Source organism: Ostrea edulis, chromosome 1 (genome assembly GCF_947568905.1).
Source record: "Ostrea edulis chromosome 1, xbOstEdul1.1, whole genome shotgun sequence".
Classification (NCBI taxonomy): domain Eukaryota; kingdom Metazoa; phylum Mollusca; class Bivalvia; order Ostreida; family Ostreidae; genus Ostrea; species Ostrea edulis.
Genome location: NC_079164.1, coordinates 75,763,184 through 75,780,257, shown reverse-complemented (window position 1 = coordinate 75,780,257; position 17,074 = coordinate 75,763,184). Strand labels below are relative to the sequence as shown.

Below are 17,074 nucleotides of genomic sequence, written 5' to 3'. Positions count from 1 at the left end.
ATAAATCAGAATTTTTTTTTAGATTAAAATATTTTTTATTTTCTTTAATAACTATAATTTGTACAAAACCGGTAAGTAATTAAACTCAAATTAAAGTTGTACAAATTTAACAGCAAATTGAAACTTCAAATTTGAAATCTGTTTTATCTGATCATAATGAAGGAAAAAATAATTCCTGACATAAAAGGACAAATTTGTTGGTGATTATTGATTGTTAAAAGTACAAGCCCAGTGCAGCAGACATGTTTGCTTCTGTCAGTGGCTTGCAGACATTTCCTGGTGTCTTGATTGAAATGTTTGTTTTTGTCATCTGGTGAAAGATCCATGTGTCATCTTTACTGCTATTTTGTAAGTTTCAAACCAAATTAGTATGCGTGGCAATCTGTTGAAAACACCAAGTGAACTTTATGAAAATAACCACAAATGCCTTAAAGTCATGATATGTATGTAGAGGGATATTTTTGTTTGTTTGGTTTTTTAAGCTGAAAATAACACCTCTAGTTGTGATGTACCGGTACAAGATAGATGTTGTTCCGCTTGTTAATTGTCCATATCATTGTGTTTTGTTCTTCCGACAATAAGTTGAAAGTATTATCTAATAAGTTTATAATCTTACTGGGAATTTATAAGTTCGAAACTTGATCAATAAGTGTAAGTTACTGGTATGTATTATATAAAAATGTCACCTTAATCTTTAAAAACCCAACACATTATTTTTCTTCCAGACGGCATTATTTGATTGTAAGAGCCACCTGCTGTTGAGATTAAGATTATATGCACATATATGTTTTTATTTTCAAAATATCAGGTTTGCTTAATAAGAAACTTGAATGTATAACCAAGGTATCGTTTAAAAACAAATTAAGCATTCGAGGTATCTTACCTAGAAATAGTATACTCTAGAGATTTTTAATGACTTCAGGTGTATAAATAACATATTGAAGGACAGTGGACTAACAATACAGTACTAGGAAGTTGATCAGGTACAGTTAGAACACACATACCAAACATTGTATTTGTGGATTAGATATGTAAGTTATTTTGATAATAATAATTTAAGACAACTGTGAATTTTAATCATGTTTTATTGTGAAAAGTCCAAATGCATAATTTTTCTATCAAGGAAGAGTTAATTGTTTGACACAAATTCTGTTCCGTTTACTTTTGAATTTTGAAGAAAAGAGTCACAGTTTGAGGTGAAATTTTTGGAACCAGAGTTAAGAGTTATCACATTAATGATTTGTCAGGCTATGTAACAATCATTGACAAATTTCCTGTAAATTGAAATTTTTCACATGATTAAATCTTTATTATTGTCTGCACATCTAGGGGTTGAGTGTCCTTGTAGAAATATTTGCCGTTCACTTTTTATGCCGTACATTTTTATGTTCCTACTCATGACTTGTTTGTCTGCACCATTCTAGTGATCAGTGACAAAATCGTACAGGTAAGGCAGAAGTCACGTCGACAAACTTTTTTGTGTCATGTATAAAAAGATGAAGAAAAACTAGAAATATCAGTTTCAGTGTGGCCGTTGTATTTTCAGAATTATGCCGCCAAGTTCAGGGGAGTTATGGGGTCACCATCTGATGCCCTCACAGGTGATGGTGGATTGCCTCATGCCAAATGGAGTATTGATACAGGTGTTTTTCAGTTTATTCCTTGATTTTTTTTAATTTTCTAAATATATGAATAATGACTTCTGTAGATTTGGTTGTTTTTGCTTTTAAGACAGATCCTGGGCAATTAAAGTTCGGATCTGTTGATTTCACAAAAATACCTTTTATTGTATTTATAAGAATAGATTCTTAGAATATTGTGTTCTTTAGCAAAAGAATAGTGATTCATAAGATTTTGATAGCAGATTAAATATAAGCATTTGAATTAGCACAATATTTTCCAGATTTGTGGTTAATTTTAGTTTCCTTAAATATAATAGATATGAGTAGTTTTTATATAAAACCTTGAATTTTGTTCCACTGGATTTTGTGTTCCATTGCAAAAAATTTAGCCATATTAAAAAAAACCAAGAAAGAACTTTTATATGTAGGTGGGTTGTAGTCACAGGTACTGGGGTACTAGAATTTTATTTTTGTTGCAGTTGATGGTTAACCGAGATGAAACATTAGAAAGGATTAAAGCACAGTTGTGGGCCGAGGCCAAAAATTACCCTCTATGTCATAAACTTGGTGATCAGGGGTCATATATTTTTGTGAGCATCACACAAGATGCTGAAAGTGAGGAATTCTACGATGAAACCAGAAGAATGTGTGATCTTAGACTATTTATGCCTATACTCAAAGTTGTCGAACCTATTGGAAACAGAGAAGAAAAAATAATTAATTATGAAATAGGTGGGGATGTGTGTTTTAATGAGTTGTTTATAATGTCTTGCTTTATATCTTTATAACAATGCAAATTACTTGATAATTTATTATTTATTATTATTCAATTTTATTCCATGTTCACCACAAACCACTAAACTGGGAAATTAAATATGAAAATCATGACAGAAAAAATCAATCAGCTATAATATATCTGTTCAGTATATATTGACACTTTTGACAGATCAGTGATTTTTTACTGAGTTTTTGTGTTTCAGGTATGACTGTTGGCATACCCACCAGTGATTTTGATGACATGAAGGACCTTGAAGTGATGACCTTCAGGCGAACTGCCCTTGATGTTTGCCGTGATGCTTTGGAACAGAGACAGATTAACAGTAAACAAAGCGCTGCATTGTATACTTATCCACCAGATTTAGAATCCTGCCCAGAATTACCTCCACATCTGAAAAAGAAATTGGAGAAAAATGGTAATGGTAAGTATTACCTTCTGAGATTAACTGGAAGAAGATATGAATTCTGTGCAGGGTAATTCCTAATTCTATAGACAATGTAACTATTTTAACTCTAAATGAAACTATTCTAATTAGTGGTAAGGAAATTTATCATCACCTCTGAGGCTCCTTAATTCTTTTCACCTTTTCCATTCTTTTTATGCTACCAAACTGAGGGTGCCTCTCTGTCCTGTTTGTTTATAATGTTAGCATTGGTCATAACTTCTGAGCCATACAAGACAAAAATTTCATATTGATTAATTGAAAATTCAAGGTCTAAGCTTCAAGGTCATATGTCAAGGTCAAAATTTTACCTTAGCCATAACTTATGAGCTATATGTATACAAGATGTAGACTTCATATTTCATTAAATTACAAGTCAAAGTCTAAAACTTTATTTAAACAATAAACATGATAAAACGTCATCTTTGTAGTTTTATTGGGTAATAAAGGTCGCAAGCATTGCAGGAAAAATGCATAACTCGCCTTTTCAGTTATAAATGTGGGTTATGTAAAAAAATTCTGCAATGAGTGCTACCTTCATCACCCTATAAATCAACAAAGAAATTGTATTTTTTATGTTTATATTTCTATGTATTTTTAAAAAATATAAACTAAAGTTAAGTACTAAAATACCATATTGTTGACTCATCCATTACTTTAAATGGAATAGCCACTACATATTTGGTAATGATTACACGCACAAGTGTTACTAAAAACCTGGTTCAAACTAGTTTGCAAGAAACATGTATTCATTGTCACAGATAAAAGCAATGTCAATTTCAAAAGAAATATAAGACAAAGATACAGTGAATGTCAATATCAGTTCATGGTTGCATGTCAAGGTTAAAATTGTTCAACATTCAAGGTTATTTGTGTTTCTCAGACACATGTTGAAATACTGATTGTTTGGAGCGAGTACTAAGCTGATGAATAACAGGACCAGGACTATGTTATGTTCTTCTCTTTCAGAAGGACATGTTGTGTGCTGTATATGGATTGTATCAGATGATGGAAACAGGAATAAATTCAGTGTGAGGGTAGAGCACACAGCACGACCCATTGATGTGATTTCAGAGGTCATAAGGCGCAGAGGTCGCCTGATGGACATTACAAAAGCACAGGTGGAAGGCTTAATAGAGAGTTACCGCAGCACATACGCTCTGAAAGTGTGTGGTTGTGATGAATTTCTGTTGTCAGAGAAACCAATTAGTCAATACAGGGTGAGTTTTAGATGACAGGCTTACTTCTCATGAAACCAATTAGTCAATACAGGGTGAGTTTTAGATGACAGGCTTACTTCTCATGAAACCAATTAGTCAATACAGGGTGAGTTTTAGATGACAGGCTTACTTCTCATGAATCATGTGTATATTTAACCCTTCTCAATTTTGCACCACGGGGAACATACTTGTGAAACATTTTTGTTTTGATATACACTGTAGATGTTTACTTTTGCAAATATGCTTATGAAAAACCAGAAGAGACTATTCATTAATGAAACTCACCGTGAATGATTGTAATTTAAAAGTTAATTTAACTTTTCTTCTTTTTTCCCCCCCCCCCATAGTATGTCAGGGAATGTATTGCTACAGAGAAGATCCCACAATTCATGTTGCTGACCAAGGAAAGTATTTATGCAACGTTACCAGAGTGTGCCTTCACCATGCCATCTTATGCGCAAAGAGGTAAACAGTTTTATCTTGATAAGATTTAGGTCGTTCTGTATTAAATATTTCTTAGCTATGATCAGACTGTGGATGAGGAAAAAGAAGATGTGAGAAATCGTTATGAATAATTTTTGTTATTTCTGATTTCACAGGTCACCAGTTGCTTTTAGATATAAACAATCAACCAACCATTTCTCTGTGGGAAATTAATGCTGCAATAAGGATAAAGATAAACTGTGCAACTTACGTTAATGTGAAAGAGGCAGGAAAGGTACGAGAAATGTCAATTTACGAGCACTTTAGGGATTTCCGTATTCTAAACGTTTTAAAACAATTACTTTCTCGGGAATATTTTGCATGTCATGTTCTCATCATTTGCTTATTTCAAGAATATATCCAAAATTAAACTGAATTATAATCTGAAATTGATTTTCTTGTGTGGCCATTCTGTAGATTTATGTCAAGGCAGGCATCTATCATGGAACAGAGGCCCTGTGTGAGGCACAGGTGACGAAGGAAGTGGAATCGAACAACCCTCGCTGGAACGAGTGGTTAGAGTTCCTGAACATGACAGATATACCTCGCAGTGCACGACTGTGTATGTCCATCTGCTCAGTCAATAGGAGGCGAAACAGAAAGGTAGAAATCACTCATTTGTAACATATCATGAGGAAAAACCAGATATCAATAAATAATACTGATAATGTTGGATAAGCAGCTATCATTATAGTTATGAATATTTAATGGTAGTTGAAATGATGAATATTCTGAAACTTACATTATATAAATCTTCATAAATATCAAATAGATTTAAAAGTCTCTCAGTATTAAAGTTTGTGTCTTGTCATTATGAATATGAACAATGGATTTGCACCACTTTTAATTATAATTATGTCAACAAAGGGTTACACATTTGTTCATTCATGTACGTGTGTATTATTATTTTTAGGTGACCTTTGCCCTAGCCTGGGGAAATTTACAACTGTTTGACTTTAATGATAGACTTCTAAATGAAAAAGTCAGTTTGAATCTCTGGCCAATGCCTCAGGGAATGGATGAACTCCTAAATCCCATTGGAATTCCAGGTAATCTGGGAATTTATTATTCTTTTAATTTGCAGAATCAGTATCATACAGGTTTCTCATAAGTTTAAATTTTCTAAGTTGCTCAAAGATGATTAAAAAAAAATTCTGACCTGGAATACAAAAGTTCATGAAATTTTCTATTCTAAAAGTTGTTTTTTCATACTTGTATTTTAGGATCAAATCCTGATGAAAAGGAAACGGCATGTCTAGAAATAGAGTTTGATAGGTTTGCTTTCCCTGTCGTTCACCCTCAGGCATACGAGTTTGAAGAACTCGCTCATTTCTTGACAACCAGAGAGAGAAGATCACATTTGTTGGTACGTATCGTATACAAGTTGTACCTTCTGTATCGTATACAAGTTGTACCTTCTGTATCATGTACAAGTTGTACCTTCTGTATCATGTACAAGTTGTACCTTCTGTATCGTATACACGTTGTACCTTCTGTATCGTATACAAGTTGTACCTTCTGTATCGTGTACAAGTTGTACCATCTGTATCGTATACAAGTTGTACCTTCTGTATCGTATACAAGTTGTACCTTCTGTATCATGTACAAGTTGTACCATCTGTATCGTATACATGTTGTACCTTCTGTATCGTATACAAGTTGTACCTTCTGTATCATGTACAAGTTGTACCTTCTGTATCGCATACAAGTTGTACCTTCTGTATCATGTACAAGTTGTACCTTCTGTATCGTGTACAAGTTGTACCTTCTGGAATGAAACCCAAATTCTTACAGAAATATTATAATATACATGTCTCTCTATATGATGTATTATATACTTTTGATTAATCACATTTCTTGTAAATTTGGGCAGTTGACATAATGCAAAAATAAGGTTCTTGTGAATAATTTTGTATATATTTAGAGTTATGAACAAATTGAATGTTCATGGAATTATGACTAACAAATAGAACTTACAAGGCAAGATAGCAGAATTACTCTCAAATTTAATGTAGTTTTTTTAGTATGATACAAATTTATTTTAAGTTTGCTGCCGCAGGAAACTAAATATTTACAAATACCATGAAGAATGGAATGATTAACTAATCATACAATATTTGTGGTGTTCCTTTGTTTTCATTGTCTCGTTATTATTGTGTGTACATAGGAGACTCCCATGAGCTGGCTAACAACACAATATTTGTGACATTTCATTGTTTTCATTGTCTCGTTATTATTGTGTGTACATAGGAGACTCCCATGAGCTGGCTAACAACACAATATTTGTGACATTTCATTGTTTTCATTGTCTCGTTATTATTGTGTGTACATAGGAGACTCCCATGAGCTGGCTAACAACACAATATTTGTGACATTTCGTTGTTTTCATTATCTCGTTATTATTGTGTGTACATAGGAGACTCCCATGAGCTGGCTAACAACACAATATTTGTGACATTTCATTGTTTTCATTATCTCGTTATTATTGTGTGTACATAGGAGACTCCCATGAGCTGGCTAACAACACAATATTTGTGACATTTCGTTGTTTTCATTATCTCGTTATTATTGTGTTTACATAGGAGACTCCCATGAGCTGGCTAACAACACAATATTTGTGACATTTCGTTGTTTTCATTATCTCGTTATTATTGTGTTTACATAGGAGACTCCCATGAGCTGGCTAACAACACAATATTTGTGACATTTCGTTGTTTTCATTATCTCGTTATTATTGTGTTTACATAGGAGACTCCCATGAGCTGGCTAACAACACAATATTTGTGACATTTCGTTGTTTTCATTATCTCGTTATTATTGTGTTTACATAGGAGACTCCCATGAGCTGGCTAACAACACAATATTTGTGACATTTCGTTGTTTTCATTATCTCGTTATTATTGTGTATAGGAGACACCCATGAGTAGACAGAAGGATGAGGAGACAATTAGGGAAGTTGTACAAAGAGATCCATTGGCTGAAATCTCGTATCAAGAAAAAGAAATATTGTGGAAACAAAGGTATATAGAAGTCTGTCGGGTGAAATCTCTGATACTCCGAATTTTTAATTTGCCGAATTTTAGAAAGAAAAAAAAAGGCATGAAAAAGCATGTTGTGAATTGTTATCGTATTTTACAGAGAATACTGCATGTCTCTTCCCCATTCTTTGCCAAAGCTGCTGCAGGCCATGAGATGGAATGACCGTGAAAATGTAGCTCAGGTAAAATACATTCTTTATTTTGTCCTTGTAAACTTAGCTTTCACACTACTGTGACATGTGAACGAACAGATATGTAATTAACATGATATGAAATTAATAAGGGAGAAGCTTATTTATCTGAAGGACTGCCTACCCTTCTTTTGTGAAGATTTTTCTATCATGCAAAAGAGATATTTATGTTGAAACGATGGTGACAAGTGAACTAATATATTCTGAAGAATACCACATTCTGTTCTGAATTCTCCAAACTCATGAAGAATATTATGCAAGGAATTGATCTTCAATGTACATGCTCACCACTCTTGATTCATTTATCAAATTTACTTTGTGCAGTTTGCAAAGATCAAATATCCCATGCATATTGTGTTTGTAGATAGATGTACATGTTAATGAAGAAATGGCCGATTCTTTTGTTTTTATAAATGTACATGTTGTGTTTGTAGATGTACATGTTACTGAAGAAATGGCCGATTCTGGAACCCGAGGTTGTCCTGGAGTTGCTGGACTGTTCTTTCCCTGACCCTCATGTTCGGAGCTTTGCTGTTAGATGTCTTGAGCAAAATCTGACAGATGAAAAACTACAACGATACCTCCTGCAACTTGTACAGGTTAGTTTTATAATCTGGGAAGATTTAGTCTTAACATCAAGCTAACCTATTTCACAAGTATGAAGGGATACATGTACAGTCAAATCTCATTATCTCGAACTCAATGGGACTGAGAAAAATCTTCGAGATATCCGAGGATTTGGGATATTGAGGGTAAAATACTTACAGAAAAAGCAGTTGGGATTTCAGAATCACTTCACATGGGTCATGGGTGTCCTATAAATCCTTAATTTCCTATAAAAATTATCATGTCCTATAAAGTATCTGGGATTTTAATCTTATGATACCTATGAAAATTGGCTGTTATGTAGATATATATATATATATATATATATATATATATATGTGGTTTCTGTTATTCATGTCTTGTAATATATTTGAGAGCAGGGAAATGAAATTGTGCATTTATTTTTGTGAAAGTTATTGTTAAACAGGTTGGGAACACTTCCCCTGTAGCGAGATATTCTCACTAAAACGCGATTATCCCTCTATATTTACATTTGCAACTGTTTTCTCCTACATAACACTATTACGAGCAATACGTATTTATTTCTGGATAAATCTACTACGGGGTCAACAGAGGTCACGGCTGTGCGTATGAACATTTGTTAATAGTAGGTAACAGGTACTACTTTTACTAAGGCAATACACATCTAGCAATCGCTCTCACTTACTACAGAAATCTTTCAATAGATGAAATCAACATCACAAAATGTATTTACGGTTTTATTTGTATTCCAAGCAGTGGACTTTCATCAATAATTGATAAAAGCATTTCTGTAAACAATGTCTTTAGTTACTAGCCTACTAGGCCTAATGTATGTCTAAAATTTCGTCTGCTACAACTTCACCCTGGTCATCGGTGATGCGGAATTGTACCTACTGCTAGACGATGACATTAGGCTTTAGCAAAAAGGTCATTCACAGGATGTATGGCCGATAAGTCGTCAAAGTGCATTAAGACCTACACACCACACCGCTTCCGTGCCACAGCAGCCATAGTGCTTGATGTCGGTTTCCAAGTTTATGTCGGGACATCGAAGCGAGGCGTCGTTAAAAACCTATTACAAAAAATTATCGAGTCAAAAGAAGCGTTCAGTGAGCTCATGTTTATCAACAATTACATATCCAAATCCAAACCGTCCCTTACCTTCGTGCAGTTCCACATTCTCTGCGATGTTCAGTTCTTTCCGGAGATTCATCTGAGCTGCGTCCTCTGTCCTGTCTATAAATGATTTGCCTACACCTGACGACTGCCGCCCTGTTCTTCATGTTCCTCCATCTCAGTCTTCTGTTAACTCCATAATATCCACAGAATATCTTTCAAAGTCGGTCTTCAACGTCTTCACTTTTCAAAAGTCAAAGCGCATCACAACTCTAAGTGTAACACTGCGCATCCCCGTTTAAATCATAATTCCCCCACCCCCTAAAATTAGACATATGGAAGAGTTTTCCATTATATACTCCCGAGTTAATGTATAAGTATATGTTGATATACTTGCTTTCTAGCGTCTTAATAATTAAAACAGTTCTTCATTTTATAGAACTTTGTTTTGTGTTGTCGTCATTTTGAACATCTATGACGCTTCGTTGTGGACGTCAACAATTTGAAATGTATGGAAACGTGTTGTTAACACAATTCAGCAATGTTACCGACCAAAAATGTAAATATAAGTAATAAGGTATCATTTTAAAATATTTATCGGGATATAAATACGGGTTGGTACATGATCAAATTTTCCATAAAGCCCTTCGGGCTTTATGGAATTTGATCACGTGACCAACCCGTATTTATATCCCGATAAATATTTTTAAATGATACCTTATTTCTTAATTAGCGAGAAATAAACATTACCATAAACAGGTGTTTTGGCGTCTTTATTGAAAATAACGGCAAATCCTGTGCAACGCTGAATAAGTGCGACACACACTCAACATGATGCGAATTGTTTCTATGAAATTGACAACATAGTCATAAAATTGCAAATCAAAGTTGCTGCGTAAGAGATCCAATACACATCGTGAGTGTTTTTGTTTTGATTCATATATTTGCAGAAGTATCAGACATTTTAGCACTTTTTCTTCTTTTCACGTGAATCACGAAAAGATGTATTCCGCGGGTGTTTTTCTCGGTTGGACGGGATATATTTATTCTCGCTAGAGAGGGATAATCGCGTTTTAGCGAGAATATCTCGCTACAGGGGAAGTGTTCCCAACCTGTTAAAGGCTATGCCAACCTTTTGCTTTAATGTTGTAAAATTAAAAATGATACATGTAGCACACAATTTTGATGACTTGAAAGGTACCTTCCATTGGTAGAGCTCTGTAGTCTGGTGCATGCCTGACCCAGTTTCCGCTACACTGCATTAGTGTTCCTAATATAGCGTAGCGGAAATTGGGTCAGGCATGTGCCAGACTACAGAGTTTGGAAATTCAGATAACAAGCCAAAACTGTAAGTAAATGAGAAGAAGTCAAAAGCAACTACACATTAATGAACAATTTATTTTCCTGTTGATAATTCAAAACTAAAGAATTGCAAACGATTGAAAGAGATTGACAACTCTAAGTAAACTCGTGCCTGCAGAGTCAATTTTCTTTTACAGGAGTTTGCCTTAAAATGAAAATCTGATGTATTTTGCAAGATAAACATGATACACAAGAAATACTTTACATGTGAATTCGATAAACTCTATAAGTGACATATTACAGTACAGTTGAGTGTTTCCAGGGGTCCAATTGATAGACATTGAGATAGATTTAATTTGAAATAAATGGGTATTGAATGAGTGTGTGTGTAAGTCTGTCAAATTTTTAAAACTACTGTTAATAGATTTGTCCTCTAAAGGTCCTATTTTCATTTTTGAAATCCTATTTATATCCTTTCTTTTAAAAATCCTCTTTTCCTTATATTTTTGAAGCCAAAAGTTTCTATGACCCATGACTTCGATATATCCATTGTAATCAAGATATCGGTGTTCGAGATAGCGAAGTTCAACTGTATTTGAATCTTATATCATGCATATATGAAATGTTTTCATTACAGAACTGTTTGTTAACATTATGAAAAGTTTTCAATTTTCTTTTCAGGCATTGAAATTTGAACCATATTTAGATAATCCAGTTACCAGATTTTTGTTGAGGAAAGCACTTCTAAATCAAAAAATAGGACAGGTCTTCTTCTGGCATCTCAAGTAAGTACAGTAAAAAAAAGTATAATATGGCCTAAAAATATTTATAGATAATGCATATTGGGGACATATACAGTCTACTCCGGATATAATGAAATTCAGGGGACCGACCTGAATTGTTCATTATATCCAAAGTTCAATATAACCAATGCTGAACTACACAAATATTGCTGCTGGGGGATTTATTTTAACTTCAATATAACAGATAGTTCAATATAAGTGGAGTGGACTGTAGTTACAATTACATTGTACATTTGATTTTGAGTATTATGAATGAACTCTCTGAGGGGCAGATGAGTAATCCTCTGAGGGGCAGATGAGTAATTGAACTGCTTTTGAAATTTAGCTACATTTACTTGTATTTCAAGTGATATTTGATTTCATTTAGGTCTGAGATGCACCATCCAGCCATTAGAACTCGATTTGGACTTGTGCTAGAAGCTTTTTGTCGAGGCCTAGGGCCATATTTAAAAGTCCTGACCAGGCAGGTGGAGGCACTGGAAAAACTCACCAAACTTACAGATGCCCTGCGAATGGATGTCAAAAATGTAAATGTTTGGTTTTTGTATATATAAAGTGTTTCATTCTTTTCACATGTGTACAATTGTATTTCAATTGTGATCTCATACACATATTTTGTAAGTGGTAGAGCATTTCACCCTTGAACTGAGAAAGAATATGGCAGTTATTTCACAGTGTCACAATTGAAGATTTTCAGGCAGGGTTAATAGGTTGTAAATGACGATTTTCTGTTTGCAGGACCACATAGAACAAATGAAACACCTTCATTTACAACTCCAGCAGCCCGATTACCATGACGCACTCCGTAACTTCCTGTCTCCGCTAAACAACAGCAATAGATTAGGAGATATATGGTCAGTTTGATATTCAGTTTTTAAATGGAGAAAGTTTTAAATTATAAACACCCTGTTGTCTACATTTTGGCTGTACACTTCTTGATAAATCTCTTAACATGCTACTTTGAATAGTGCTGCGGATTGTAAGGTGATGAAATCTGCCAAGCGTCCTCTGAAGCTAGTTTGGCAGAATGCAGATCCAATGGCTGACATCTACCACCTCTCCTTCAAATTCTTCTTCAAAAATGGAGATGGTAAGATTTTACTTGTCTACTCATAATGCAACATACAAATGTTACCCATAATGCAACATACAAATGTGAAAATCTTATTTCAAAATCTCTTGTTTGTTTTGAGGTATTATTGCTGTGAGAAAGAATTAAACTGTGTTACTTTGAATTTTCTAGATCTTAGGCAGGATATGCTAACACTACAACTGTTAAGGGTCATGGACTCACTCTGGAAAGAGGAGGGACTTGATTTAAGGTATGGTTTTTTTTTTAATGGAATTTAAGAAGTGCTCTACATTGTCATAATTGCTGACTTCTTTTAAAACAATGAAAATATAAATATCAGCAATATTTGTCTATGCATTTCAAAAATCATTGCCTAGCTGAGTAGCTCAGTAGGTTAGCACATTGACTGCTGAACTGTAGATCGAGGGTTCAAGTCCAGCAGGGGTTTTAAATCTTTTTTTAGATTGCATTCTACTAAAACTGCATTTTTTGACTAAATAAAGTGAATTTGAAAGTTTTCAATTTCAAAATATTGTACATATCATTCACTTTTCATCCATATCCAATTTCTCTGGTGTAGAATACCTCCTGAAATATGTTTTGATGGAAGATGCTAGAGTGCTTGTTTACTCTGACAGTTTTCTTTCCTTTCTCGTGATGCCATGAATGGGCTAGTGTTTCTGATGCCTTTCTTTTTACCATTGCAGATTGATTCCATATGGATGTCTATCAACGGGGAAAGAACTGGGACTAATAGAATGTGTCCGTGATGCTCTGACAATCATGGACATTCAGAAAAAGACAATATCTGGTGCTATTCAGATCAATTCTAGTAATCTTCATCGGTGGATCAAAGAAAATAACAAGGAGAAGTAAGTTCTGTAAATCACTGCTTATTCTGAATACTTTCTAGGGGCTGGAGACAGCTACTAGTGTAACAGTTCTGTAAATCACTGCTTATTCTAAGTACTTTGTAGGGGCTGGAGACAGCTACGAGTGTTCTGTAAATTACTGCTTATTCTGAGTACTTTGTAGGGGCTGGAGACAGCTACGAGTGTTCTGTAAATCACTACTTATTCATGAAAGCTCAATTTATACAAGAAAATAGTTGCTCAATGATAAACTGTATACCCCTATACATTGATGAAAAAATTTGTCTCATGAAAATGATGTCTCACTGACAAATCCAACAATGCAAGATAAGATAGATGTTTTACAAAATATGAGTAATTTAAAGCACTGTATAATGCCATGAAAGGTGTATATCTTACATGTAGAGGAAATTCATGATCTCTAATCCCCATGCATTACTTGAACACAAATGTTCCTGTCATTGATTACAACACATTCTCATATTTGTAGGTATGACCAAGCTATAGAAACCTTCACCCGATCCTGTGCGGGCTATTGTGTGGCCACATTTATTTTGGGCATTGGAGACCGACATTCAGAGAATATTATGTGTACAAGAGATGGTCAGGTATGTTCCAGAGGAAGGAATTAGGAGTGATGAAAGTAATGCAAGCATTTGATAGGAAATTATTAATGTTTTGAATGTACAGTATGTTCATCCATCTACTCATGTGGTTTGTCAAGTAATATCTACTTTATATGTGAAATATTGCAAAGATATTATCAAGTATTTGGTGTCTGAACTAGAGATTTTTTTTTAAAATTTCTTCGGTGACAAGTTTTGGAATCAACATCATCAGAAGCCACAGGTATTCTCTTGGTTACACTACACTCAACATTGAATGGTGGTGTAACAGAGAGAAAACCAGCAGGTTACGACAGTGTGGGATCAAATGCATGTAAAAGTGCATTTATACGAGATTAATTCAAAAAATAATGTAGGCGTGCTAAATATCATGGAGTTTTTAATGGAGAAAATTGAAAATCATCTACAAGTAACATGATATAGATTAAGTTTTTCTGACGATTGTACAATGTATGTCAAACAGACATTAGTTATTTCTGCTGCTCCTAGTTTAATATATCACCACCCCTATATTCACTTTACACACTGTGTACTTTAAATTAATATCAACAAAATATTAGACACGTCTCATTTCACATGTTTTTATATGTGCCCCTCACCCCCACCCCCTCTTGAAAAAGGGGGTACAGTGAAACCTGTCCAATCCAACATGCACTGGGAAACAAATTTTGTTGGCAGAATACACAGTGTGTCAGAAACAGTGTGAAAACAATGAAAGTATGAAATTGAGAATGAAAACAAGGTTGTAATGCCCAGTGAAACGGATTTCACAGGTGTCGGATTAGGCAGTTTTTCACTGAATATTGGTTTGCACTTGTCAGTAGGTAGACCAAGTGTTGTCCACTCAATATCTTGAGAACCCTTTACTTGACAGATATCAATCTTGGTACACTGGTACATCATATTCCCGACTTTTTTTTTTTTTTTTTTTTTGTAAATGAGTCATGTGCTGTGCTTAGTTGTTTATGCCAACATGATTGAAATCTGGAGGGGGGGGGGGGTCCAAATAAAATATACATCATTTTTTATTTCTCTTATACATATCATTCTAACATAAAATAAATTTTATATTGATGTTCTTCTTTTAAGGTATTTCACATAGACTTTGGTCATTTTTTGAACCACAAGAAGAAAAAGTTTGGAATCAACAGAGAGAGGGTCCCTTTTGTGCTGACAGAGGATTTCGTACGGGTCATAGTGCGAGGCTCAGATAAAACTTCAAAACATGAACTCTTCAGAGAGTAAGTAACGTTCTGTGAAATCTTCAAGTTAAAGAATGAAAAAAAAAATTACATTACAGATCATATAATACATGTACATGTGTGTGAATCATAAGAATATTTATAACAAGAACAAGAAATTCTGCTCTTAATTTCAGTGGTATGATTTTTTAAAATACATACTGTATACTATACATTGTATTTCATTTTTTACATCTTTTTTTATTCAATTTCTTGATCTTTTCTTCACAGATTTAACAGGTTGTGTCTAGAGGCATATTTGGTTCTTCGCAAACATGCCCATCTTCTTATTAATCTCTTCACTATGATGCTGTCGTGTGGAATACCCGAATTACAGTCCCTGGATGACATCAGCTACGTACGAAAGACATTGGCCGTGGAGGAAACGGAGGAGGAGGCGGCCAAATATTTCAACACGCAATTCGAATCAGCCCATGGTGGACAATGGTCGACTAAGGTCGACTGGGTATTCCACTTCGTGAAGAATCTCAGTAAATAGGAAGTGATGTAGATTGACACCAATACTTTTCTCTCTCTCTTGGAGAATGACCTGTGTTCAGTTATCAACTTTGTAATTTTACATTCTATACATAGAGACAGAAATCAGAGCAAGACAGATAACATTTTCTTTTCTATGAAAAATTTTAAGGGACAGGGAGCTCCATGGTATTGTCTTTCAGAACATTTTACTGGTAGTCATTAATTGCAATATGCTGTCAAAATGAAGTCTTTTGTCAGCTGCGTCATTTTTATACCTGCTTTTGCATTCTGAGGGCTCATTTTACAAAAGTAGGCATAATGTATGTGAAATGTATTTCAAGTAAATGAAATTAGCAATTTGATCTTAAAAGAATTGAACACTGCTACCTCTGACATATATGTACAGTAATTTACTACATGTATGAAAATGATTGCATTAATTCCATTTTAATACTTTTTACACTGACAATGAATTGATAGCAAAATTAAAGTGTTTTTACTGTATTGCTTTCATGTAAGTACTTTTACTAATAAATACATGCATGTATGGATTCAAAATTCTTCATCAAGAATTACATGTCTTATTGGAGAAATAAAGTTATTGTTAAAGAAATAAGATAAACTCAATTTGTATGTACATGCACCTGTTTTATTGAGTCCCAAGGTTGTTTTTGTGATATTGAACTAAATGTTGGATTCTAACATTACAATCATGCATAGGTATGGATTATACTATAATATTTGTTAGGCATTCATTATCATACTTTATAGCAGTTAAAGGATGGCTGGACGTGCAAGTTCATAATTTATTATAGTGCAGAATGTAAGAATGATTGTTGTTGTATATGATATGTCTATTTCACACGCATGAATCTTAAGCACAATTAGAACAGTATTGTCATTGCTATTCAGAATTTGTTTTGAACAAACTATCATAGTTTTTGTTGAAGAAAGTGCAATCAACTATCATTACGTTTACTTGTGTGAAAGGTACATACATTTTTTTATGCGTAAATCTTGAGTATAGTCCTAAGATCTATTTACAAATGTGTTTTGTGTTTGTCATACCATAAAATACAAGATGTTGTGTTTGTCATACTGTGAAATACATGTATGTGGAGGGGGGGTTACATGTAATACAACACTATTGCTGAGAATTATTTTGCATATTTTGTAATGAATAAATCTAAGAAAATCTGA

The 17,074-nt window shown here is 34.0% G+C and overlaps 1 protein-coding gene and 1 long non-coding RNA gene across 11 annotated transcripts in view; one reads left to right on the top strand and one right to left on the bottom strand.

Moving 5' to 3' along the window:
- LOC125680981 (phosphatidylinositol 4,5-bisphosphate 3-kinase catalytic subunit alpha isoform-like) overlaps positions 1–17,074 on the top strand; it is a 23,967-nt gene extending 6,893 nt beyond the window's left edge. For 2 of the 10 annotated variants that reach the window (XM_056160815.1, XM_056160800.1), the window contains exons 2-22: positions 1,547–1,643; positions 2,102–2,354; positions 2,603–2,821; positions 3,812–4,062; positions 4,410–4,527; positions 4,662–4,780; positions 4,963–5,148; positions 5,459–5,594; positions 5,769–5,911; positions 7,456–7,565; positions 7,684–7,765; positions 8,209–8,373; positions 11,462–11,565; positions 11,951–12,110; positions 12,322–12,437; positions 12,552–12,673; positions 12,827–12,905; positions 13,363–13,527; positions 14,018–14,135; positions 15,243–15,394; positions 15,626–17,074. In XM_056160815.1, coding sequence (XP_056016790.1) covers positions 1,551–1,643; positions 2,102–2,354; positions 2,603–2,821; positions 3,812–4,062; positions 4,410–4,527; positions 4,662–4,780; positions 4,963–5,148; positions 5,459–5,594; positions 5,769–5,911; positions 7,456–7,565; positions 7,684–7,765; positions 8,209–8,373; positions 11,462–11,565; positions 11,951–12,110; positions 12,322–12,437; positions 12,552–12,673; positions 12,827–12,905; positions 13,363–13,527; positions 14,018–14,135; positions 15,243–15,394; positions 15,626–15,893 — 3,159 coding nt within the window. In that variant the 5' untranslated portion in view covers positions 1,547–1,550 and the 3' untranslated portion in view covers positions 15,894–17,074. Of the gene's footprint in view, positions 1–528; positions 1,448–1,546; positions 1,644–2,101; positions 2,355–2,602; positions 2,822–3,811; positions 4,063–4,152; positions 4,169–4,409; positions 4,528–4,661; positions 4,781–4,962; positions 5,149–5,458; positions 5,595–5,768; positions 5,912–7,455; positions 7,566–7,683; positions 7,766–8,208; positions 8,374–11,461; positions 11,566–11,950; positions 12,111–12,321; positions 12,438–12,551; positions 12,674–12,826; positions 12,906–13,362; positions 13,528–14,017; positions 14,136–15,242; positions 15,395–15,625 lie in introns of those variants that run through there. The other 8 variants (XM_048920853.2, XM_056160829.1, XM_056160841.1 and 5 more) reach the window with 6 other exon arrangements.
- Positions 9,086–10,155, bottom strand: LOC130053529 (uncharacterized). Its single transcript, XR_008802059.1, has 2 exons — positions 9,524–10,155; positions 9,086–9,434 (listed from the first exon to the last, which is right to left on the bottom strand). It is a non-coding gene; the product is annotated as an uncharacterized LOC130053529 (long non-coding RNA).